The sequence below is a fragment of the Coccidioides posadasii genome, chromosome 3 (assembly GCF_018416015.2).
Source record: "Coccidioides posadasii str. Silveira chromosome 3, complete sequence".
In the NCBI taxonomy this organism is placed as follows: Eukaryota; Fungi; Ascomycota; class Eurotiomycetes; order Onygenales; family Onygenaceae; genus Coccidioides; species Coccidioides posadasii.
Window position 1 is genome coordinate 4,924,983 of NC_089409.1, and position 23,543 is coordinate 4,948,525.

Sequence of the window (23,543 nt, forward strand, 5' to 3'; positions counted from 1 at the left end):
CTGTACATGCATTCTGATAGAACTGGATCACAGCACGCTTGACCATATATATATATATATATCTTGCCCTCAGGGAATCATACATACTGTGTATAGTATTTTGTTCTGCGTATCCCGCCCGTGACTCATCCTTCGATTTTATTTCTCCCCGTTGCACGGTTACCCCGCCGGAAGTTTTGAGATAAAGAAGAACAAGCTTTGCTCGTTCCCTCGCTCCGGAATAATAGAGACGCTCTCCTTTCGATAGACAGATATCCCCAGCCCAATTTCGTTCTAACCTCTCCCCACAATGGCCTCCGAGCAGCCCCAGGTCCCCGCCAACGGCAACTCCGCCCCGACCGACTTCGCCGTCAAGGCCGGATTGGCGCAGATGTTGAAGGGAGGAGTTATCATGGACGTCGTCAATGCGGAGCAGGTGTGTATCCTCCCTCAATGAGAACACTATCCCGATCCAATTCGTCTGGAATGACCAAGTTCTGATGAGGCTATCCCTTCGTACAGGCCCGCATCGCTGAAGAAGCCGGTGCCTGCGCCGTCATGGCCCTCGAGCGTGTCCCGGCAGATATCCGCGCCCAAGGTGGCGTCGCACGCATGTCCGACCCCTCCATGATTAAAGAAATCATGAACGCAGTCACCATCCCCGTCATGGCCAAGGCCAGAATAGGCCACTTCGTCGAGTGCCAGGTAAAACCCCCCTCCTCCCCCCCCCCCCCCCCCCCCCCCCCCCCCTCCAATATACCCGCAACCGAATCAGACCAAAACTGACCTCCACAGATCCTCGAGGCAATTGGTATCGACTACATCGATGAATCCGAAGTCCTCACCCCTGCCGACCACCTCTACCACGTCATCAAGCACCCGTTCAAGGCCCCCTTCGTCTGCGGCTGCCGCAACCTCGGCGAAGCCCTCCGCCGCATCCAAGAAGGCGCCGCCATGATCCGCACCAAGGGTGAGGCCGGAACCGGCGACGTCGTCGAGGCCGTCAAGCACATGCGCACCGTCAACAGCGAGATCGCCCGCGCCCGGTCGATCCTCACCTCCTCGACGAACCCCGAGGTCGAGCTGCGCGCGTACGCCCGCGAGCTGGAGTGCTCGTATGAACTGCTGAAGGAGACGGCGGAGAAGGGACGCTTGCCAGTGGTGAATTTCGCCGCGGGAGGTGTTGCTACCCCCGCCGACGCCGCCCTCATGATGCAGCTGGGCTGTGATGGTGTCTTTGTCGGTTCGGGTATCTTCAAGTCCGGTGACCCCAGAAAGAGGGCTCGCGCCATCGTGCAGGCCGTGACTCACTACAATGATGCCAAGAAGCTTGCGGAGCTCAGTGAGAACCTGGGTGAAGCCATGGTTGGCATCAGCGTGCAGGAGATGAGCGACAAGGAGAAATTGGCGAAGAGAGGGTGGTGAGAGTCTCGGTCGCCTCTCGACCACCCCAACCCGCTAGGAAATCCTGTCTGCTCAGTCCACATCTCTGACCCCTGATCTCACTTGACATATATATAGTTATGAGTGGCAGGAATTTTATTGGCATGTATTTTCAAGCGTAATATGTGCATGTATGTACAGATGTTAAGCTCATTTGGATATCCCGCCATGGCCAATTGGAAACAAAAGGAAGTAGTTAAATCTTTACGCGAAGCTATTTTCAACGTAAAAAACAATTCTTTTCGGTTTTTTTTTTCTGATTCAAAAGTAGAAAAGAAGAAAGGAAACATAACCCTCCCACATCTCGTCACTCCATTTACCAATTCACACCTAGCACCATCCCAAACCGAATACTCTACGGGTCACTCCGCAATATTTTCGAAAAGGGACTTCTCCAATCCTGGATGGAAAGTACGGAGCTTTTTATGTTCCCAGCAAATCAGGCATACGCAAAGCCCTTCCCCCGACACGAAACCCAAAATCCCCGAACCAGATTATTCGTTGCGCGCGATCCTCTAACAGCGAAAATCGACGCTAGGAACCTTGCCCGCTCAGACTTAGATACACCAGAATCGGCGTTGTGGTTATTGCCCGGCTGGCCTGCCGGGCCTCCAGCAGCTTCGTTCGAGCTCGCATCCAGCGACACAAGCGCGTTGCCCAGGTGCATCTTCGCAGCACCAGGGTGCTGAAAGGCAAATTTCTTGATAACCTCGCTGAAGTGATCAAGTTCGGACCGGGCGCATTTCCCGGCGATCTGGCTTATCACAACATCGCCCAGCTGCGCCAGATATGCGTCGAATGGTTTTGCCGTGGCGGTTTGTTCCTGTCCTTTGTAAAGGCCGTCAGGGGTAAAAGCAGGGGGCAGGTCGTGTAACCCCAGCAATGTTGTCCAAAAGGAGCATGCTGCACGCAGAGGAAGCGTATCCGGGCCTTTGAGTGTAACGAGCGTAAAGTGCAGAATAGCCTGGACTACTTCAGGCTTGTCTTGAGGCGCCTCGATAAGGCTGAAGAACGATCGGCTGTATTTTGGAAGAGACCGTGTTAGAAAGTCAATGCAGCTATGGGCCACCTCTGGATCATATTGCACCGGGTCCTGCGCCATCCGGACCATGAGGTTGTAACAATGAACTATGAGCTCAACAACTTCGTTGTGAATTTGTGCTGGGTTTGTCGCCCTTGAGGCTAGAAAAGCAGATGCGGTTCCCATAACAACAGGAAATCGTGTAGAGGTCATGTCAACTGCTTTCACAAAGCGTACAGTCACTTCAGGGGGAAGTACGTAAGGCCCTGGCGACTTCTCTGTGTAACCCGCTTTTAGGACGTCGCATGCACCTTCAATAATATCTCCATCGGCACAGAACTCGTTTACAAGATGCTCCAGAATTTGTATAATAAGCGACTGAAGCGAAGTCGCACGAGGATCACCTGTCCAGAAGTCGCTTCCGGCAGAACGATCTGGGCTCTCCTCATCGAGGTTAATACAAAACTCTTCCGGAGCTCGCAATCCCTTGCCGATGCTTGCCGTACAACCCATTACCCTTAAGCCACTCGCAAGACCTGCTTCATGCTGGCCGGTCCGCGAGATGTCTCTGGCCTGCTTTCCTTCTTGGCACAGGGGGTCGAGCAACTTCAGGAGCAAGTTTGCCTTGCCAAGTTCAGAACCGACGGCCTGGATCACCGAAGCGATGCCTTCCACAACTCGCTCCAGGGTATGGCCGTTTGTGGACGGATTGGCATGAAGCTGAGCGAACTTGCTGATAAATTCTTCGACATATATCGTTAAGGGCTGACGACAAGTCCCGCATAAACTCGAAATTGACTTTGCAGCTGCTTGCTCAGAACTGGGCATTCCCAGTGAACTAAACAAGAAATTCAACACCGGTGCAAGGAGGTTGTGGTTCCTTTCAAAATATGGCGTATATTTCGCAATCATATCAGAGAGCGTCTGGCGAGTTTTCAACGGAATGTCCGTTCGACCAAAGCATATAGCATCAAAAAGCTCGGAGTGAAATAGCGCATGCAACAGATCGTCGGCATGCTTATTCTCGGCAATCGTATCCGCCAAAGATGCCAGGCAAAACATAGCAACTTCAAATCTTTCCCAGTCATGGTCGCGTATCGCCACAGCAGCTCGCTCTTGGATTTGCTGAATCATGGGAACGCCCAAAAGTGGATAGGTAGCCAACAGAAAGTCACTAAAATCCCGTCGAAAAGTATTAAAGATTTTGACATCGTCGTCCTCCCATTCGCTCAGAACCGACGGGTTGGGATACCTAAATTTATCAAAACATTCCGCAATAACACGGGTAAAGTTTTCCTTGACCGAGAGAGTCGGTTCGTCAAAGGCGCCCTCCATAATTAATTCGCTTATATTATCGGCAGCTTCGGTCCAAAATTCAAGTAGAAGATTACTTGCCATGTCCTCAACTGCACCGACACCAGGCGCATGGAACAGTTTAAATAGTAAAAACAGTATGCGTTCATGTTTCTCGTCAGGGGAGTGAGTCAAGACTCGTATCTGAGTCTCTGACGAAGCGAAGCTGAGGAGCAATTCCAAAAATCGCATTTGATCATCTTCGAACTCCCCATTTAAGATGGCCATTGCGTATTGTTCTCCATCTGACCCAATTAAGAAATCCATGATACCGGTAAAATGATCCGGCGTGAGTAACTTTGGTTGACTTAGAATAATATCAGTAAGCAGTTCCATTGTGTTCGGGGCGAGGCGAGGCTCGGAGAGGAACCGGATCGCACAGGATATTGGAACATTGACTGCGGAAGAGAGAGCCCCTCTGTCGACGCGGACGCTGCGCATTGCAGTAATCCAAGCCTTTTACTGATGGTTAGCGAGGCAAATAGCATAGATGAACACTGTCAATTTACCTGTAGGGATGAGATGGCCTCTTGCGCCGTATTTGTTGGCTGATCAGATGAAACATTGTTTGCTGAAGCTTGTGCATTATTAATAGCACGCTGGAAGGAATAATTAATCAGAAAAAAGGCATCATTCATGTTTGCCGTGAGTCGATCCTGATAGCCAGAGCTGTAATATCGTTAGAAATAAGACGCAGATCTACAAAAGACGACATGGAGACGGACCTGTTTTGAGCATGTCGGACAGATTCTTCGGCGAGTGTGGTTGAAAAGGACATGACCGCCAGGAGGCGGTCATAATTGAGTGAAGGTAGGACGAGGGTTTGGAAACTTTGCAGGTCAGCTTGCTCCTCTGGCAAATATTTCCCGTTCGCTAATGAAATGGCAACGTGTCGTATGCAGCGTGTCCATGGAGCTTGGGGCTTGAAGAACATTGCAGTCATGCTTGTGATGAATTTTCTCATGACTACTGACGTTTCATTCTTGTTGACTAAAAGCAGAAAACAATCCACCAGGCGGATGAGCAGATCCCTGACCATTTGCTCTCCAAGGTTGGCCCTGCACCTCAGGTTAGACTCCGCGAGGAGGATACCGCGCTTGAAAGCTTACCAGTCCTGGTGAATCTTCATGGTCAATGTAAGAGCGCCATAAAATCGGACGTTTGCATCTTCGCTTCCAAGTAGGCTATCCGCAATAGCCCAGCCCGCAGCAGATTTCTGCAGGGTCTGCAGACGAGCTTGGGCAGTCTGTACAAAGCTAGCGTTCCCAGGGGCACTCAGAACTTGAGCAAGCTGGCAGAATATGTTAGTGAATAGTCCGCACAATAAAGAAAGAGATAAGGGGATAGCCTGAATTTGCAAACTGACCTCCGTAGCCTCGCGAATAAGCTGCGGGGCATCTCCTTGCTTCTCCATGGCTGCGCGATACAAGCACAGAGACTTGAGAACGGGATTTTATTTTATTTTATTTTATTTTATTTTTCTTTTTCTTTTTTCTTTCTTCTTTTCTTTTCCTTTTTTTTTTTTTAAGTAGTTGCACGATTGGGTCTGGAGCGGGTGTTACAGAGATGCAGCAGTTTAGCGTGCGATACTCTTCTTCACCCAGCAAAACCGCGGTTCTGGCCAAGAGAAGGAAAGCAAGAGGCGCAGTACTATCACATCAAGTACTGACAAAGTTTGATAGAGAGAGTGCACAGGAAAGAGCACCCAGAGCTAGGGTCCAGCGGGCAGATTGGAAGATTCAAGCAGCAAGGAGAATAGGGGAATGTGCGCAGGGCCGGCAAAAGAAAGGTGAAGGTAGAGCAGCGGCAGGATGTTGGTTCCTCTGGACAACAGTCACTGTATAATCTTTGTTTCTTCTTCAGCGGCCAAACTGATTCCATTTCCCAGCGGATGGCTTTGCCTGTCTGGCTTTCTTTTTCTTTTCCTTTCTTTTCTTTTCTTTTCTTTTTTTTTTTTTTTTTTCCTTTTTTACTATATAGGGTGTTATTGTGAGAATATCCAGGATATCAAACTTGATGCTTGCGGGGGACAGGAGGCAAAAAGTGCGCATTCATTCAATTCATTTCATCCCACAAACCAACTCCAGCAAGCATCGGGCCTAGATCTTCTTCTGTTTGGCGAGAACGCAAATCACATGAACCAATCCAAACTTCAGATCTGTCAGACAAATCTGACGTTACTGTGGAGATACAAAAAAAGGAATAAAATGGACTTTCTCTCATGGACCGGCATGATGGCGCGTGGGCGGGTGTTGGTTGGCAGCAGCAGAAAGCGGCAAACCGGGGGGGCGCGCTTTGGATGGTTCGCAGGCCGCTTTTGGTGCCTGTGCGCGCGAGACACACAGAGTGACAGAGCGACAGAGAGACAGAGAGAGAGAGTGTGTGTGTGTGTGTGCCTGCAGCGAGGGCCGCTTGCGTTCGGGCGGCGTTCAGGGCTGGGCTTGGCGGTGGTCCCGTGACCCATTCGTCATCGTCAATGCAGTTAACTTCCGGCGCCGCTCGCCCAACTGGTAAGCGAGTTGATGTCAACGTCATGGTGAAGACCTCAGCAGCCAAGCCAGAAGCCCCTTCACGCCCTGTAGTTAGCTAGTGTAGACAGACAGAGAGAAAAGGAGAGCAAAGGAGATACAGAGAGAAACAGGGAGAAGGAGGAAGACCGTCAGTTCCCACCCTCCCGTCATCGCGGTTTGTGCTGTTCCACCCGATCCAACGCAGAAACATCCCGGGCGCGCGCGAAGGTTCCTTGCCTACCCGCTGCCAACCCCCTCACCGTCCCTCACCGTCCTGCTCCCCGCTCACTCCTCGCCGTATATCTGTAGATGACCCTCTTCCGTTCCTCTCTGCGTCTCCGTCTCCCGGTCACACTCCTCTCCCCACCTCCAATCCACAAACACAGCCGACTTTTCTCTGCAAGCCACCGATTGTTTACCGCCGCCGAGATGCCAGTGGACACGTCGCAGCGTTTGGCGAAGCTGAGGGAGTTGATGAAGGAGCGGCATGTTGATGTGTACCGTATGCTATGAGGTTGCCCCGCTCCATCTATCTCCCTGTTGTTTAAAAAGAGAGAGAAAAAAAAAAAAAAAAAAAAAAAAAAAGAGTCCGGTTTCTCACGTTTTTCTATCCTCAAAAAACAGTCATCCCATCCGAAGACAGCCATCAGTCAGAATACATTGCACCATGCGACGCTCGTCGAGGTTAGACCCGGCCCTCGCCCTCTTTGAAGATACCAGAATTGCTCATCACATCCTGTCCCAGCATTCATCTCCGGCTTTACCGGTTCTGCAGGATGTGCCATCGTCTCCATGTCCAAGGCTGCCCTCTCCACCGATGGGAGATACTTCAACCAAGCCGCCAAACAGCTCGATGAGAATTGGCTCCTGCTAAAGCGTGGAATGGAAAACGTCCCCACCTGGCAAGAATGGTATGGCTGCTTTACATGTCTATGTCCTACAGTAAAATTGACAACTGATCTGTTTCTAGGACCGCTGAACAGGCAGAAGGAGGCAAAGTTGTCGGCGTTGACCCGTCGCTCATTACAGCGGGTAAGGAGAGGAATCGATCTCGAATCCAGCCACTGTTTAGTATTGACCATTGCAGCCGAGGCACGCAAGCTTTCTGATACGATCAAAGACACCGGTGGATCCCTCGTTGGTGTCCCAGACAACTTGGTTGATCTTGTATGGGGAGGAGACCGACCCGCCCGCCCAAGGGAGAAGGTCATGGTCCATCCTATAGAGTTCGCTGGGCAGTCATTCGAAGAGAAGATCACAGACTTGCGAAAGGAGCTCACCAAGAAGAAGAGGGCCGGCATGGTCATATGTGCGAAAACCATTCCAACCTAGCACCGTTGGGCCTTTAAACTAACTTTCACTCGCAGCGATGCTTGATGAGATTGCGTGGCTTTACAACTTGCGAGGCGCTGAGTACGACCGTCCCGGTCCTCTGAGTCTCTTGAGCGATTCTAACCTGCTCTTGTAGTATCCCATTCAACCCCGTCTTTTTCGCATACGCAATCGTTACTCATTCCACGGCCGAGCTCTTTGTTGATGAAGCTAAATTGACCCAAGCGGTCAAGGAGCACCTTGGGGATAAAGTCGCTTTGCGACCTTACGAATCCATCTTTGAGTCCCTAAAACTGCTCAGCCAGGCAGCGGCCAGCAACGGTGATGAAGGCCACCAGAAATTCCTGCTGTCTGACAAGGCTTCCTGGTCTCTTAACCTGGCTCTGGGAGGGGAGGAGAAGGTCGAAGAGGTCCGGAGTCCCATCGCCGATGCCAAGGCCGTCAAGAATGCCGTCGAGCTCGAAGGAACGAGGGCATGCCATATCCGTGATGGAGCCGCTCTGACGGAGTACTTTGCCTGGCTTGAGAACGAGCTGATTAACAAAAAGACTGTGCTCAACGAGGTTAATGCCTCTGATAAATTGGCACAAATCCGCTCCAAGCATAAGGATTTTGTCGGCCTCTCCTTTGACACCATCTCCTCTACCGGACCAAATGCTGCTATCATCCACTACCGAGCCGAGAGGGGTAATTGCCCAAATATTGACCCCAATGCTGTTTATCTTTGCGATTCAGGTGCGCAGTACCTCGATGGGACAACTGACACCACCCGCACTCTTCACTTCGGCAAGCCAACGGAGATGGAGAAGAAGGCATATACGCTCGTCCTCAAGGGTCTGATCAGCATCGATACTGCTGTTTTCCCCAAGGGCACCACCGGATATGCGATAGATGCTTTCGCCAGGCAGCATCTGTGGCGGAATGGATTGGACTATCTGCACGGTACTGGCCACGGAGTTGGCTCATACCTGGTGAGCATTTTTTTTGGCTCCCACACATAAAAACTCTCTTCTTCAAGTTCATGCTTACTCATTTGATAGAATGTCCATGAGGGACCAATGGGCATTGGCACGCGAGTCCAGTATGCAGAAACTCCCATCACCGCGGGCAACGTCTTATCTGATGGTAAGTCCTTTTTCTGTATTGGCTCGATGCTACGTTTGGCTCACTGTCGTGCAGAACCTGGTTACTACGAAGATGGCAATTTCGGCATCCGAATTGAAAGTATGATACCTAATTCCCCCTCCTTTTTTTTTTTTTTTTCTTTTTTTTCTTTTTCAAAATCAGCTCTAACAGTGGTTTTAGATATCGTTGTGGCCAAGGAGGTCAAAACCCCGCATAAGTTCGGGGATAAGCCATGGATTGGATTCGAGCATGTCACTATGACACCTCTCTGTCAAAACTTGATGGACACTTCTTTGCTGACGGCAGAGGAGAAGAAGTGGGTGAATGACTACCACACTGAAGTCTGGGAGAAGACCAAGGGATTCTTCAACAACGATGAGTTGACAAGGAATTGGCTGAAGCGGGAGACACAGCCGATTTAAAAAAAGAAAAAAGGGAAAAAATCCTCTCAATGTGATGTTGATAGATGTCTGAATCATGAGGGTAGTTAACATTCTAGTATTAGTTATTGAATGTAAATCAATATATAATTATATTCCATTGCAATTAAATTGTTTACTCTGCGATACATACCACACGCGGTGAAGTTTTGTGATGAAAACGGATGCCTAGGATCAAAGGAAGTTCTTAGAGTGGCATGCACGATATTTAAAATGAATACTCTGTATCTCAGGCATCTAACATCGCCCTTGTAAAGTCTCTTGGATATCAGCACCATTGAATTTGGTGCACTCATTGTAGGCTCTCTTGATCAGCTTCCCGACTCCGAACTGAAACGATCCTCGACCCATCTTCGCAAACAAGCAACATCTCCGACGTCACAAGCTAACTAACTAAACTTCCAACACACCCATTCCGCAGACCACACGATTGACAAAAAAACAAACAACACCACACACACCCACCCGCATCCAGACCCATCATGGTCAAACCCCCCGCCGAATCCAAGCCGACCACAGCTACCATTCCCCAGGGAGATCTCCATCTCCGCAGTCTGGCATGAACTCCCGCAACGGCTTTCCCAACTCCGGCCCCAGCCCCTCCGATCGAAACTATGCGTCTTCGAGGAAGTTGGAAAACCCGGCGATCAATCCGCTAGTTACGAACAATGGCTATGGCCCTTCGGGCTCGCGAGAGCGTAGGCCCGGCGGGTACGGAGGGCTCTACGATACGCAGCCGTCCGAGCCGCTGGAGAGGGAGCGCCGGACGCCCTCCTCGTCGCGCTCGCGGGCAAGGTCGCGGGCCAGGGATGATGGGCGATTTGGTGGAGGGCAGGGCGGTCGGCATGATGATGGAGGACAGTATGGAGGAGTGAGAGGCCAGACGCCGGTGGGTTCGGGGCGGAGTCACCAGGTTGATGGTTGGTGAAAAAGGCTTTTTCTATACTGTTGTTTTATTGTCCTTTGACAAAACACATGGGTTGAGGGACCACTTCGTGGCTAACAGGCACTTGCTATCTACAGATATTATTCGTCTTATCCATCAGGAATGGGATGTCATGTCCAGCGACGACTGTATACCAGTCCAGATTGGGCTTCAGTTGATGGACAGCAGCACCCTCGGCCAGGCGGACAGAGAACCAGACTTTGTACGAGCGCATAAGGGTTTAAAGAAGGCTCTGAAGGCTATTGTCAATGGTTGGTTATATATCCTTGTTTTCCATCGCTTCTTGGGGTCCATCTTGACTTTGAACAGAACATCATCAGGGGTTTAGCGGCGCGATTGGCACCTATCACAGCATTCAATCTAGCATCCAAAACTCTCAAGGCCGGCTTCGATCGTTAAAGTCTACACTCGCAGAAGCTAGATCGGGATTGCTCACGACGAAACCGGAACTCCAAGGCCTAGCAACGGCTGCACAAAGCTATGATGATTTGTTGCAATTGCTGAACCAAATAGAACATATACAATCCCTTCCTGAGACGCTCGAAGCACGAATATCAGAGAAACGATTTATAGCCGCTGTGGGTGTTCTGAAGGAAGCAATGGATCTAGTACATCGCCCAGAATTCGAGAATATTGGCGGGCTCGGAGACTTGCGAACTTATTTTGCCAACCAAGAGACATCGTTGATGGATATTCTCATTGAGGAGCTACACGATCACCTGTACCTCAAATCCCCGTATTGCCAGGACCGCTGGAAGACACCCGCGGAGGATGGAATGGGTGGCGCGAGTACCCCGCGTGGAATCGCTACTTGGGATAAGCCAGTGTATAAGTTCTTGTCAAACCTCAATGTGACTACGCCCCTCGTTGACGATACATCCAATAACCCGGAAGCCGATACATTTTCCTATATCCATTTGATTATCGAAACTCTCCACAAGATGGGAAATATGGAAGCTATGGTTGACCGTATCGAACAGAGGCTCCCCGTTGAACTCTACGCTGTCGTTGACAAAACAAGTGCCGAAATAGCCGCCCGGTATCAGGATTCTACTCGCAGGGTGCAGAAAGATGCTCATGCCCCTGATAGGCCTCTGGATGTTATTGAGGAGCGTGGCCATATCCTTTCCGAATTTTTGTGGGGTTTGTATGCAAAATTTGAGGCGATCGCTGAGGGACATCGTGTCGTTCACGACATCGTCGTAGGAATTGCCAAGAGGGAAGGTAACCAGAAAGAGACATTAAAGAATGGCTTCAAGGAGCTATGGAAGTTGTACCAGAGTGAGGTGCGAAAAACTCTTAGCACCATCTTATATATTGGCTGCTAATGCTATGCTCAGATACGCTCTCTGCTACATGACTATCTTGCCACAGACGGGGCCTCCACATTCAGAACTGCTCCCGGCGCGGCAGAGGATCGATATTCCTCGATCCAACGAGACAAATCCAAAGCAAGTCGCCCAGGCCTTTTATCCGCTATAGCGAAAAGCTAACAAAGGTTCTAGAAATTATTCAAGTTGTCCGAAATCGACCAGAACTCAGCCGATATCAAAACTGAACAAGCTGACTTGGACGAAATCTTGCGATCATCCGTGCCCGGTCTCGTATCCAAATCGCGGCAAAAGCTTTCATCTAGCGGCCCAACTCGTTCCGATCAAGAAAGCTCAGGGACGGGCCATAAATTGCTTATCGAACCCAATGTCTTTAACATTAGCCTACTCCTACCTCCAGCTCTGTCCTTCATCCAACGCCTCACAGACATCGTTCCGATTGATTCGGATATCGATGTTAACAAGCTGACTACGTTTTTGGACGATTTCATGACACATGTCTTCCAGCCACAACTAGAGGAGGCTGTGACAGAATTATGTGCCATGTGTTTTATTGCAGCGGACGCATATATGGAGGATCCGCAATGGAGCTTGCACTCGACAAAGCCAATATTCAAGGTATAGGCTTTTGTTTAGGGCTTTTTGCTTTTTTCTTTTTGGATGCAGTCACTGATAATTTCAGGGAACAATCACCTTCATGGACCTTATCAGGAGGTTTAGCCGGGTCTTGGATAGTATTCCTCATGATCAAGCTTTCACACAATTGTTGATCGGCCAAATGGTCACGTACTATGAGAAATGCTGCGGCTGGTATAAAGGTAATATCTCTTTGTTCCCTTCATAAATTTGGGGTCTTCTCTCTAATAAGCAAACAATAGCTCTTGTGAGCCGAATGTCTTCCCTTTACCCAGGTGGCATCCGATTGAAAGCTTCGGCAGCATATGCAGAGGCTGAGGACACCCGCAGCATCGCGACGCAGCTTTGGGAGAGCCATGTGAGTGAGCGACAGGAGCTCATGAACAAGGTAAGCTCGCATGTGTTCATTTACCCCTTTTTTTAGCCCTGCACTAATCTCGACCAGGAAATTGATCTATTGATCAACCGGACAAATAATACATCCTTAGAACCGTACGATATTGTTTCAGACCCAAAAACAGTTTATTCAGTTTCATTGCTCTATAACAGCATGGTAAGCTTTTCATGCTCTCTCAACTTTTCGGGGACTAATGGCGTCCCTTTAGAATTGGCTTGTAAGCAGCCTGTCGAAACTGCGACATATTACGCCATATACGGCCGATTCTTCTCGAGGACACTCAAGGCAGCTCTCAGGTGGCCGTCGATGGACATTTTCAAAAACAAGATCTGAACTCTGGGCCCAATCTCCTCGTTTACCTATGACCGAAGAATCGGTTAAGGGCTTTGATACAACTCTTGAATCGATCAAAAGTCTGGCAATCACCGCTCTCTTGACACTCCATCTGGACATCCGATGCGGAGCGATTCACATGGTCACCCGCAGTCTAAAAGGCGGCATGAGCTCCCAGCGAACAGAAGCCACGCCATCAACTCCTGTATCCTCGACGGACAACAATTGGACCCACATTCTCTCGGCGCAGCCGACTTCTGCATCTCCTGCCATCCTTGAGCTCAACAACGACCTTATTTCTTTCGACGCCAGTATAACCACCTATTTAGGGCCCAGAGAACATTTCTTCATCACCTCCGGCCTCGCGAATTTGATAGACCGAGCATTCGTCTCTGGCACCCGATTCATCGGTGCAATGAACGTCAATGGTGCCCAGAGACTTCAACTGGACGTCCTCGTCCTGCAGCAGAATCTTAAAAATATAATCGTACCCCCACCCCAACCCGCAGCCAAGTCGACACCCAAATCGCCGTCTTCCGAACAAAAAATCAACGCCGTCATCCAGGAAACTGTTGCCCTTCCACGTAGCGCTAAGTTCCTTGACTGGTTCTTAGAAGGCCCGGATAAAGCCGTGCAACACGCCAAAGAGGAAAAAGAAGCCTTTAGGCGCGGAGATGTTCAAGCCATGGAGGCCGGGAACGGCGAGCCGTTTACGTACGATGAGTTAAAGGTGCTGGTCGAGCTGTGCTTTTCTGCAGTACTCAAGGGGCCAAGGGGAACAGAGAGCCGAGAAGACTTTTTGGCTGCGAAGAGGGGAAGTGGGGATGCATTGTTGCGACTGAGCGAGGTTATGTGGGATTCTTAGTTTCTGCGAAGGATTTGAGCGCGTTATTTTTCTTTTCCTTGTTCCCAGGCATTTCTTTTGATTCCCCTCGATGAAAGGTGTTTTGATACTCCGTACTCGCTACATATGTGTTGCATTTCCTTTCCCCCTCTCCTTCACAGCCGAAAGCAATAGCTTCACTTGTTATGCTGCATTTATCCGCTATGATCTACAGAGTACAGTTTCCCCTCCCCCTTCCTTTTTTTTTTTAAAAAAAAATTTTTTTTTCCAATCAACACAATGAGAATCTTGCCGTGCAATTTGTTCTATAGGCCGCGCTATTCGTATCGCTGTATAATTACCCAGCCAGGGCCCAAAATCTACATTTCAAAACCAGCTTGGTCTATTTTTCGTTTTTATCCGAGTAGATATTCTCGAGTTCAGAATCATATCACACCAGAAGAAACCAATTTATAATTAACTACTTGTTCAAAAGCAACAATTCAAAAAATTCCGATACCCTTGTCGAGTAACAAGTCAGTCCAGAATACCAGCGCTTGCAGATGCATAGGAGCGGCAAATCGCGATCCGCGCGCCCGGGAACTCCGCCACCGGGAGCGGGATCTACGAGACGAGCCGCATCTCCGCCGGTTCTTCTCCACGTTCCCGGGTTCGGGCCATCTCACCTGATATCACCTGACAGATCTTGGGTGCCAGGGATGTAGGTAGGATTCTCGTTCACCGTCGATATCCCAGTTCACCATTTAGGCCCATGCAGCCGCAGGACTACATTGCTTTTTACTGACGGAGCTGCTTTTTTTATAGATAAGAGATAGTAACGTCTGCATTCACATGGCTAATCTTTGATGATTGCCCTTCCTCTCATGTAAGAGGGTTTAAATACACTTAGACCTTTAGAAAACGATAACAAATATAAAACTTCAAACTTCATAAACGTCTGAACCCTCCCCAACCATTTGCCCATCGGAAAAAACATTAAAACCTTGATTTTCGCCACATCGAAACGAGACATCTGAAGCAAGCACCGAGTCCATCATCACCGTGTAACGCCACCATGAAGGAGATTAATCGAAGGGAGATAAAGGCATGCCACTTGAAAAAGATAAAGCGTCAAGTATCGTAAGCTCGTCGACGTTCCATCCATCGGTAAAATACAATCTGGAGACGGCAGCCGGGTCACAGAGCCTTTTAAATATCATCACCCGGAACGACATAAGGCTGAGCAAAGGAAAAAAAGGTACAAGGAAGGACGAAGACCAGCAAAAAACGATAAAAATGCATTGAAAGCTGAAGGGCGATTGACGAAAGGGTCTTTTAGATCTGGACGTCATCGATTTCGAGCTGCGAGAGGTCCTTGTCGTCGTCGTAGTCTGGAAAATCGAGGCCGGCTTCTCGGCATCGCTGCAGCCACTTCATCGCGAGGACACCACGACGGTTGACCTCAGCCTTCAGCTTGGCATTTTGGGCGCTGATTTCTGCAATGGCTTGAGTGGTGGTCATTTGGGTTGTGTCCCAACGATCAACCATGGTTTTATTATCCTCTTGCAACTTCGAAATGTACTGCACAGCACGTTGCAGGATAGAGCCTTTTGCCTTTTCGCAGCCAGGAACCAGCTTTGCGAGTTCATTGATTCCTTCGTTTATAGTCTCGCGACGACGTCGTTCGACTAGGCATGTGTAAGAAAGGTAAATATGTTTGAAAGCCGGAGTCCTGACAACTTACCTTCTTTGTGATTATTTTTTCTTTGGGTATGCCACTCAGGAGAACCCACGGGCGGTTTCGAGTGGCTGATGCTCTGAGCTTCGCGGGCAGCGTAAACAGCTGCAGCAGTGGAGTTGTGCCCGTGCACACCTGGCATGGCAACTTGCGTAACGTCTTCGCCGAACGCGGCGATATTGTGGCCGAGGGCGTTGTTGTCAAAAGCCGACTCTGGGGCCGAGAATTTAGGCTGGGGGTGAGCGGCGAGAGCAGCCTTCGCAGTCATCGCGTTATCATCGGAGACGCCATTCTGACCACCGACGTGTTGAAGAAGCTGCTGGTCAATGTGGCTCAGCTCGGTGGGGTTGTTTAATCCATGGGTATCGTATCCTAATTGAAATCGCTTAGCGGGGGGAGCTGCTTCTTGATAACCATAGTAATACTCGGGCGGGAACTGCGCACCATGGATGTTGCCATTGTTCGGGTGCATATTGGCGTTGGTGTTCGCCATGGGAGGCGAGCGAGCCAACCGCTGGCTATCACCAGCGTCAAGAGATTCGCGTTTGCGCTTTCCGTCAGCGGTGGAGATCGAGCCGATGTTGTCAGACATGGCTGCTTGTCCTATCAGCTTGGCAATTCAAATACGTTGCAAGGCTGCCGGAAAAAAAATAAATCATGTTAAGGCGAAGAATGCAACTGCACCGAGAGTACGGGTGGGGGGAGGCGTCAGGAATTCCGAATGGAAAACCTGACAGACTTAAGGTGTATTTTGGGGACTTTAAAAATTCCCTACCGACCTTCGATTTGAGGGAATAAAGTCTGCGGACCAAAACCAATCAGAAAAAGTCCATGCAATAAAAGAAGAAGAAGCAAGTGTTGATAGGGGCTCAGTAAAAAGTAGTAGAGGAGATATGGTTGAGTGTGGATCCAAGGAAGAATGTGATGTTGGTGAACGCGTCAACAGTTAACGCTGGGAGAACAACAGAGGGGCAATTTCGAGCTAAACAACAGAAAAGATGGTACCTGTGAATCTGACACCTTGCTGTAGCGAGAAAACAGTGAGCATCAAAAGAGTAGAGTGGTCTAAGGGAGCAAAGGTAGGACTCTAGTGATGTGTGAGGCTAGCTCGACGTCAGAGGTTGCGATGAGCTCGACTGCGGACGCTGAGATTTCCCAGCATTTTGCTGTGGACCTTCGTGGCGAGCAGCCGGGTGGAAATGGAGCATGATGAAGCAGAAACAAGGCAATATTCGTGTTGGAGACGACGATAGCAGGATGGGGATGTATGCTGGGGATGGTGCTGGGATGGAAGCCGGCCTACCTTTTGATGGTTTATCAGGTGACGAGAAGTCACCTGCTCGCTGGCCTGGAGGGTGGATGTGAGTGGATATAGATCTCGAGTCAATGAGAAAGTAGACAAAAAAGGCGCGAAGATGGAAAACTGCCGGGCGAAGGAAGTAGAGCAGATGCAGGAAAAGCGAGCCTGAATGGCAACCTGGGATTTTGAGGCAGGAAATGGAGGATGGGACGCGAAATAAGAGGGAGCGGAAGCTTGGGCGAGGGAGAGCGAGAGGGCGAGTGAGAGGAGGATTCACGTGGCGAACAGGTGACGGGGTGGCTGCCCCTACGGCCGGGCAGGCGAGCCACCCCGCCGCCCTTCCCCGTTTCCCGATCGGGACTAGCCCCGTTGGCAGTGTTCGTGCATGAAGAGCCGCCCCGGCGAAAGGTCCCTGCGCCGCATCGCCGTCATCAGTACTCCGTAGACTGACTAACACTCGCACATTAGGCATGTTCCGTATACGGAGTACACTGAAGTGCAGGCTTTTAGCTGCCGGAAGACGACATCTATTCGACTTTAGCCTCGAATCCGCACTCACTCACTTAGTCTATCCAGACGACACCCAGTTTCGCATTGCGCGCAGACAAATATTAGCATTAGACCCTGCCTTTCTATTTTTGGGCTAGGGCATCTTCCATCCGTCCTTACTCTGTACACACGGTGCACACAGATGGGGTTATCCACTTACAGGACACTGTCCTCCGTCTGGCGTCAGCACCACACCACCACCCATCACCGTCACCCACCACCACCATCAACAACTCTTATTCCCTTCCTCCTGTCAGGTCATGTGCCTTGGTCCCGTGGCCTGACGAGCCCTCACTGACCACTCTTGGCGATGATGACAAATTAGCCCTTGCTCTGAAGATCTCCCTTTGCCACTATGATTGGATGCTTCTCACCTCGCAGTCATGAGGACCCTTGGCTCCTTCTGGCCATTCCAGCCCACCCAGACGCTTCGGACCTCCGACTGGGCTGGACCGGGTGTTTACGCCCGGTTCGCCCAGCTAGATCAACCGCAATTCCGCAATGCGGCCATGGCAGCTGGACTGCGGACGCTCTTCTGCCCCTGATATATATCCGTGTATGGCTTTCACCGTTACAGTGTTAAGAACGCAAGACATCCACACCCTTTCGAGGAACTGTCCCATGTTCCGGCTGCAAGGAGAGAGTACAAGCCAGTGATTCCCCTACCCCGGCTTGTATAGTTGATGCATGAGCTACAATCGATACTTGGTTCACTTCTACCTGCCTCTCAGTTAGACCGCTATGGAAAGACACGTGTATTTAAAGAATGGCGTGCCTGCTACGCGTTATTCTGAAGGTTATCCCTTCTTCAACGCTTTCCGATGGGAGTTTCCTCGGTGTAGGTTCACGCCAAGTCTTGAACAAGCTCGATCTCTAACGCGAACGCGCTGCCCTTGCGTCTGTGATAGACTGCTACTCGCTCACCAGCTTTCCTGTATTGGGATGCAATCAAGTTAACAAACACACTGGAGATGTTCATCCATATGTAAGCGAAAGGAAGACAGGTGATGGGAGACGAACATTACCAAAGGCTCAGAGGGGGCATCGGACTAAGTATCCCCTTTGCTCTCCTTGACTCCGCTGGGCTATTAATGACTAGAGAAGTATACAATGTCTTGTCGACAAGACGAATTCGGTCCCCGTTGCCATATATGCCAGGCTGGCTACCGCATCATGCCAGTCTAAAGCTCGAGCTCGTCCCTCACTGTCCGGAGAGGACGTCAAGGAAGCTTTTCATATCATTGTCAGTATTGTAAGAGTACGAGGTACCGTACATATACTCGCAACTCATCAGCCACGATCCATCTTTCGATGGATTGACGAGGATACTAATAAAAACAGAGGTGGGGATGAAGAAAAAAAAGCGACAAAAATTCAGAAGAGGGTGGAAAGTCTGCTTTTTATGTGTTTACCGTCTCAGCGTGGGTCACATGGGATCATGGGATCAGGATATCCATCTTGGAAAATTCCAGGGCGCAGGGTGCCGTAGCCCTGGGCACTGCCGCTCAAAAATCCGTTTTTGGACATGCTGGCTATGCGGCTGTACTCAAGTGTGTGCTTCATTATCATTATGCAGAAGAGAGCAGGGCCAAATAATTAACTGTCATTCGGGATAGACAACCTGTCAACCCCTGTTTACAAAGCCATCTAATAGAATCATGATCATAAATTACCAGATGCTTTGTTCTAAGACAGAAACCAGATTTAGCATGAAAAAGCCGCTGACAAACACAGTACATCCTCCTAGCAGTAGAACACATTTGATATCACTCTCCCTGCCTCCTGACAACCTTGAAAACCATCTTAGGAGGCAAATCTGTATCTACAAAGCAAACGCCTTCCTCAGCGCGCCCAAGTCTCTCCCAAACCACAATGTCGACGTCAAAATACCTCCGCTCCTCTTCTTTGCTGTTGTCTCCGTCATCTGCGTTTGCCTTGCGAATCCCAATTACGCAGCTCGTCCCCGCATATCGCGCCGTGTCCTTCCCCTCCATGCCCTCTTCCTCTCCAGTCCGGTTGGCAAACACAATGATGATCTCCTCACCGTCCCAGCTGTCCCTGGTGATCAAGGGCCAGAACCTCTGGATCCAGTACTGGAACGTGTCTGTGTCTGGCGTTTGTGGTTCGCCAGCTAATTCCTCAGAGGTAAGCCAAGTAAGCCATGCCATTGAGACGATGACCAGCTTTGCTCCGCTGTCGAGGACGTGCGTGGCAAACTCGTATGCAGTGTACGGAGCAATGAACTTGTAAGGGTTGATGTCCATGCATATTCCAACGGCCGTGGGAATGTGGACCGTCGATTGTGAGCGATTACTGAGTGTCTCGCCTGGTTTTGATCGTATAGAAACTGGAAGTGGAAAATATCCCTTTCCATTCTCTCCCTCAGATGCCCAGGGTTCATCCGTGTAATAGAGGAAGCATTTCTGGTAGTTGAGCAACGTATTTCCAGACGAATCTTCAATAATAAGCGAATTGAACCGCTTCTCATGTTCAAGATTGGATGTTTCGGCTTCAGAGGATTCTTGCACCGATGTCTGGTCGGATTTAGTAGCACGGATCTCCGGATAACCGACACAGACCACACAGCCTAGTCGGCGTGCAGTCGAACGAGCCCATTTTGCCGTTGGTCCGGAACGAGTAGGCTCAAGGTAAGGTTTGATAGTCTCCAGAGAAGAGAAATTGTAGCCTATATAAAAATGTCATTATAGCCAAGATTCAAATGAGAGGATCTCAGTGTATTCAAGTGTCCAAGCCGCCTTTACACCTACCAGTAAACGCCATCTCCGGCAAGACCAGCAGGTCTAGTTTCCGCGCTTCATCGCCATGACTTTGCTCCCATTTGTTGAGGATCTCCTCGCCGCGTTCAATATTACCCTCGACATCTCTCAGGCGCGGTGAGAACTGTAATGTGGCGATTCTCATTCTTTCCACCTCGCACTTGCTGGAGAATTCCCCGGCTTAAGCGTTATTAAAATAGCCTAGGACAAATTAGCGTTATATTTTATAGTTTCTATAATTGTAAGATTAGGGAGTGCTTCGCTTAAACATAGCAACAGTGAAGGAAATCAACGAATGTAAATAAGAAAAAAACAAAATAAAATAGATATATATATAGTAAAAATAATATCCGGAGATACGTACGGTGTCGTTGTCAAGGCCGTCATTGACTACTTGACCAATTCGTTAAAATAATTCCGTTATAACCAGCATTTAATTAAACATTTATATGTAAGAGTCAGCTATAAAATATGTCACAGTACTTACATACACACGGTACAAAGTATCCTTGATTTATAAAATTGAATCCTATCGTGTGACAGCGATACAATCTGCACCCATTGCTGTGGTTCACATGCAATGACTTGTTTGACAGTTTTACAATCCTTGATGTTGCATTTACTTCTCGATATGGAAAGTCAAGCAAAATCGCCAAGCACAATATCTCAAAAGATTCCCTGGTCTTCGATGCCTATCAGGAGTTCTGCCGCTGCTGGCGCCAGTGCATCACTTTTCGGAAAGCATAAAGATGCGGCATTATGTTGTGTTAGTAAGCAAATAAGTCTTGGCGGTAACTAACTTAATCCGAACTTCAACTGGCTGACTAACTAGCTGAGCTTAATTTGACCACATCAAAAGCTTCTTCGGATACCTGGCGGGCACTTTCTTTAAGCGTTAGTTTATCTCTCAGTTCCCTCAGTATATATTCTCTCTTTCCTCTCTTCTTCTTCTCTGTTCTTCACTTCTCTTCTGTTCTCCCCTCATGGATAACAACAATATATATATATATATATAAAAAAGAGGAACAAGGAAAAGGAAAATTACCTATTTACCATGGTCATCACTAAGGAGATGGTGAAGTTGGTGGGTTGGGTCGCGGGAGCTTTGAGGATGTCAGTTCTTAAGGCAGGGATCCAGTGGGTTGCTGCCACTGTGGCTAGATAATGGGCGGCCCATAGGTATGAGAGAACCCTGGCCTAGCTTTGCTATCATCAGTTCACAGTGGAATAGGGTTCCTGCACCTCTTGTTCTATCCGCAGGTCTATGCCTTTGGGGAGATTGAGGGCTCTCTACGAGGCATGGCGAAATATCAGATATGCGTCTCCTCCGTGGTCACCGACAGCATTGACCTTTGTGGTGCCGGCATACGTGGCGCATCAAGGTACACCGTACACATTAGCGCGCATACCCATCTTCTGGATTTATGTCCCGCACGTTTTAAAGGAAGCATCCAAATTGAACAACCCTGGCCATACAAGATATTAAGAATTCTACTCTACTTACCAGCGCCATGATGGGCAAAACGGACCAATCTGGCGGCCAAACCTAAATCCTGCGGCTGGAAAATCTGATTGTCACACAAAGTGAAGTAGTTTTGGTTATTACTTGCGACATTACTCCAAGCTGCTAGCTTTTATTGAAGGAAAAATCACAACGTCATCACACTCACTGTAATAGCGGGGATTTTGCCAGTGATTATAAATTGGATCAAGTTCACTCCCATCACTGCACTTCCAGAAAGAAGAATCGCAATCCATTCGCGGGCAGTGAAGTTCTTATTATTGTTACAAATAACATGCATCCTACCACCATGCTCAATGTCCAGAGCTGCAAGGACCAAAATTCCCAAAGGCTAGTGATAGAGGAAGCATTCCCCTAACCTAAAGCTGGATAGGTTTGAAATGCCAAAATGGGTCTGCACGACGCAATAAGAAGGATAAGAGCAGTGCAAAATATGTGCCAAGTTATAATGAAATTTTCAGCCGCTAGAGTTGACGAAAGAAGATCTATTTGTTAAGGAGGATTAGGAAAGGAGCAGAGAGCGTGTTCAAAAATGCCTGTGTGCAGAACAAACATGTGGCATCTTTTCAACCTGGCTCTATTCTATCTCCGGAGGCTTCTGATAAGGCCGCCAAGACCTGAAGCAGTGCCTCAGTGTCAGAGACTTCTTTCAACATAACACCATTCATGATATCGCGATGGAATTTGTTTCATTGACAGGAGGAATCAGTTCTTACTTCAGCTTGATATTGGTCAATTCGCCAGAAAAGAAGATGACCTTTCCTTGCATCTTAGCTATGGCACCATGGAAGACAGCTACGTGTACATAAAATAATGGTTCCTCTTTCCAACACATCGCCTCCATAGATCCACTGGTCGGAGAAAGGCAAGATTCTGCAGCTGAAGCCCATACTGGGCTTACACAAAGGGATGTAGTCCCACACCTGTTCCTTAAGGATGACCCCTGGCACAGCGGCAAAACAAGCTGCAGTGCAAGAACCAAAGGGATGCAGCTCCGAGTCAGATTCAGAAGCCCCAAGATAAGCCGAGCGCTTAAGGAAGCCGTGCAACACTTGTGCCAAAGCGTTATGATTGAAATTCGTCACCCAGAACACAAATTCCATGCTTGGTAGCGTTTATGACTTGCTCTCTAATGCAGTCAATGATTTTGATTCAAATCTCTCAGTTTCGACGCCAGGCTGTATGAGAAAAAGGGCAACACTTCTCAACGTGTGGACGCTCAAGTACGTATTCTCGCCCTGGGATACGCTGCTGGTTACATAACCGACGCAGTATATGCAAACCGCACCAGCAGCTTCTTCGTCAAGGGAAACGCTTTCCATGTCAGCGTTCATTGACCTATGGCACGGTTCATATCTCATCAACAAGTGATGCTCCTACTCAGAATCAACTTGACCTGGTGCTCAAGAGCTGATAGGATCATGCCAGTTTTTCATTCAATAAGCAAGACAGCCTCGCGCGCCTCATCATCAACCACCGACATATGCTAGTTTAACCACTACACTGGAGACGTCCAGAAGCACCATTCATATTAGACCGAGGCATATCTATTCTGTATGTAGTACTGAGTTTGGAGAGAAATGTTGAGCGTTATTCATTCATGGAGGAAGTTAATATACATTAGAGAGGTGCATTTTGAATTCGTTGGATGACGAATCTGTTGGGTCGACCGCGGTTACTTTTAAACAGGGGCTAGAATCACAAACGAACTATATCAGGAATGAGGCGTCGGACACCAGTTGTAAGTTTAACGATGGAGTTTGTATGATATCACGATCCGTGTTCCGTGCATAGGTGAAGCTGAATTCCAACTCAATCAGCGGACTTCTTTGTTAAGGTAGTGTCACTAGTCGGAAGATCTCCAACATTAGCAAATATTGGCTTCGATGAAATGATATCGTCTACCCATATCCACATCTCAGAGGATCAAACTGTTTATTTGACATAATCGTTTGGAAAAGAGAGGATTGACATTACAGAAGATTTGG

General features: G+C 48.9%; 6 protein-coding genes across 6 annotated transcripts; 3 read left to right on the forward strand and 3 right to left on the reverse strand.

Annotated features, from left to right (window-relative positions):
* Positions 1-43: 43 nt before the first annotated feature.
* Positions 44-1,643, forward strand: SNZ1 (Pyridoxal 5'-phosphate synthase subunit snz1). The gene is made up of 3 exons (XM_003069493.2): positions 44-415; positions 502-684; positions 775-1,643. The coding sequence occupies exons 1-3, from the start codon at positions 290-292 to the stop codon at positions 1,402-1,404; spliced, it is 939 nt and encodes a 312-aa protein (XP_003069539.1). The 5' UTR covers positions 44-289; the 3' UTR covers positions 1,405-1,643.
* A 35-nt stretch (positions 1,644-1,678) lies between these two features.
* Positions 1,679-6,191, reverse strand: D8B26_006551 (uncharacterized protein). Its single transcript, XM_003069492.2, has 5 exons — positions 5,163-6,191; positions 4,906-5,087; positions 4,522-4,854; positions 4,306-4,465; positions 1,679-4,252 (listed from the first exon to the last, which is right to left on the reverse strand). The coding sequence occupies exons 1-5, from the start codon at positions 5,208-5,210 to the stop codon at positions 1,862-1,864; spliced, it is 3,114 nt and encodes a 1,037-aa protein (XP_003069538.2). The 5' UTR covers positions 5,211-6,191; the 3' UTR covers positions 1,679-1,861.
* Positions 6,192-6,351: 160 nt separating this feature from the next.
* D8B26_006552 (uncharacterized protein) lies at positions 6,352-9,277 on the forward strand. The gene is made up of 10 exons (XM_003069491.2): positions 6,352-6,808; positions 6,931-6,990; positions 7,052-7,217; positions 7,277-7,338; positions 7,394-7,615; positions 7,674-7,719; positions 7,775-8,609; positions 8,679-8,763; positions 8,818-8,862; positions 8,944-9,277. Exons 1-10 carry the CDS (start codon positions 6,616-6,618, stop codon positions 9,183-9,185), a joined length of 1,956 nt encoding a protein of 651 aa, XP_003069537.2. The 5' UTR covers positions 6,352-6,615; the 3' UTR covers positions 9,186-9,277.
* Positions 9,278-9,609: 332 nt separating this feature from the next.
* D8B26_006553 (uncharacterized protein) lies at positions 9,610-14,202 on the forward strand (the record flags this gene model as incomplete). Its single annotated transcript, XM_066125222.1, has 10 exons — positions 9,610-10,123; positions 10,227-10,400; positions 10,459-11,435; positions 11,490-11,600; positions 11,655-12,098; positions 12,163-12,298; positions 12,359-12,504; positions 12,562-12,669; positions 12,722-13,698; positions 14,166-14,202. Exons 1-10 carry the CDS (start codon positions 9,763-9,765, stop codon positions 14,200-14,202), a joined length of 3,471 nt encoding a protein of 1,156 aa, XP_065981303.1. The 5' UTR covers positions 9,610-9,762.
* A 304-nt stretch (positions 14,203-14,506) lies between these two features.
* Positions 14,507-16,657, reverse strand: CBF1 (basic helix-loop-helix protein). Its single transcript, XM_066125223.1, has 5 exons — positions 16,413-16,657; positions 16,187-16,208; positions 15,852-16,001; positions 15,414-15,779; positions 14,507-15,357 (listed from the first exon to the last, which is right to left on the reverse strand). The coding sequence occupies exons 3-5, from the start codon at positions 15,997-15,999 to the stop codon at positions 15,005-15,007; spliced, it is 867 nt and encodes a 288-aa protein (XP_065981304.1). The 5' UTR covers positions 16,000-16,001; positions 16,187-16,208; positions 16,413-16,657; the 3' UTR covers positions 14,507-15,004.
* A 1,885-nt stretch (positions 16,658-18,542) lies between these two features.
* Positions 18,543-20,590, reverse strand: NTA1 (Carbon-nitrogen hydrolase). Its single transcript, XM_003069488.2, has 4 exons — positions 20,521-20,590; positions 20,398-20,423; positions 20,025-20,234; positions 18,543-19,942 (listed from the first exon to the last, which is right to left on the reverse strand). Exons 3-4 carry the CDS (start codon positions 20,176-20,178, stop codon positions 19,023-19,025), a joined length of 1,074 nt encoding a protein of 357 aa, XP_003069534.1. The 5' UTR covers positions 20,179-20,234; positions 20,398-20,423; positions 20,521-20,590; the 3' UTR covers positions 18,543-19,022.
* Positions 20,591-23,543: the final 2,953 nt, after the last annotated feature.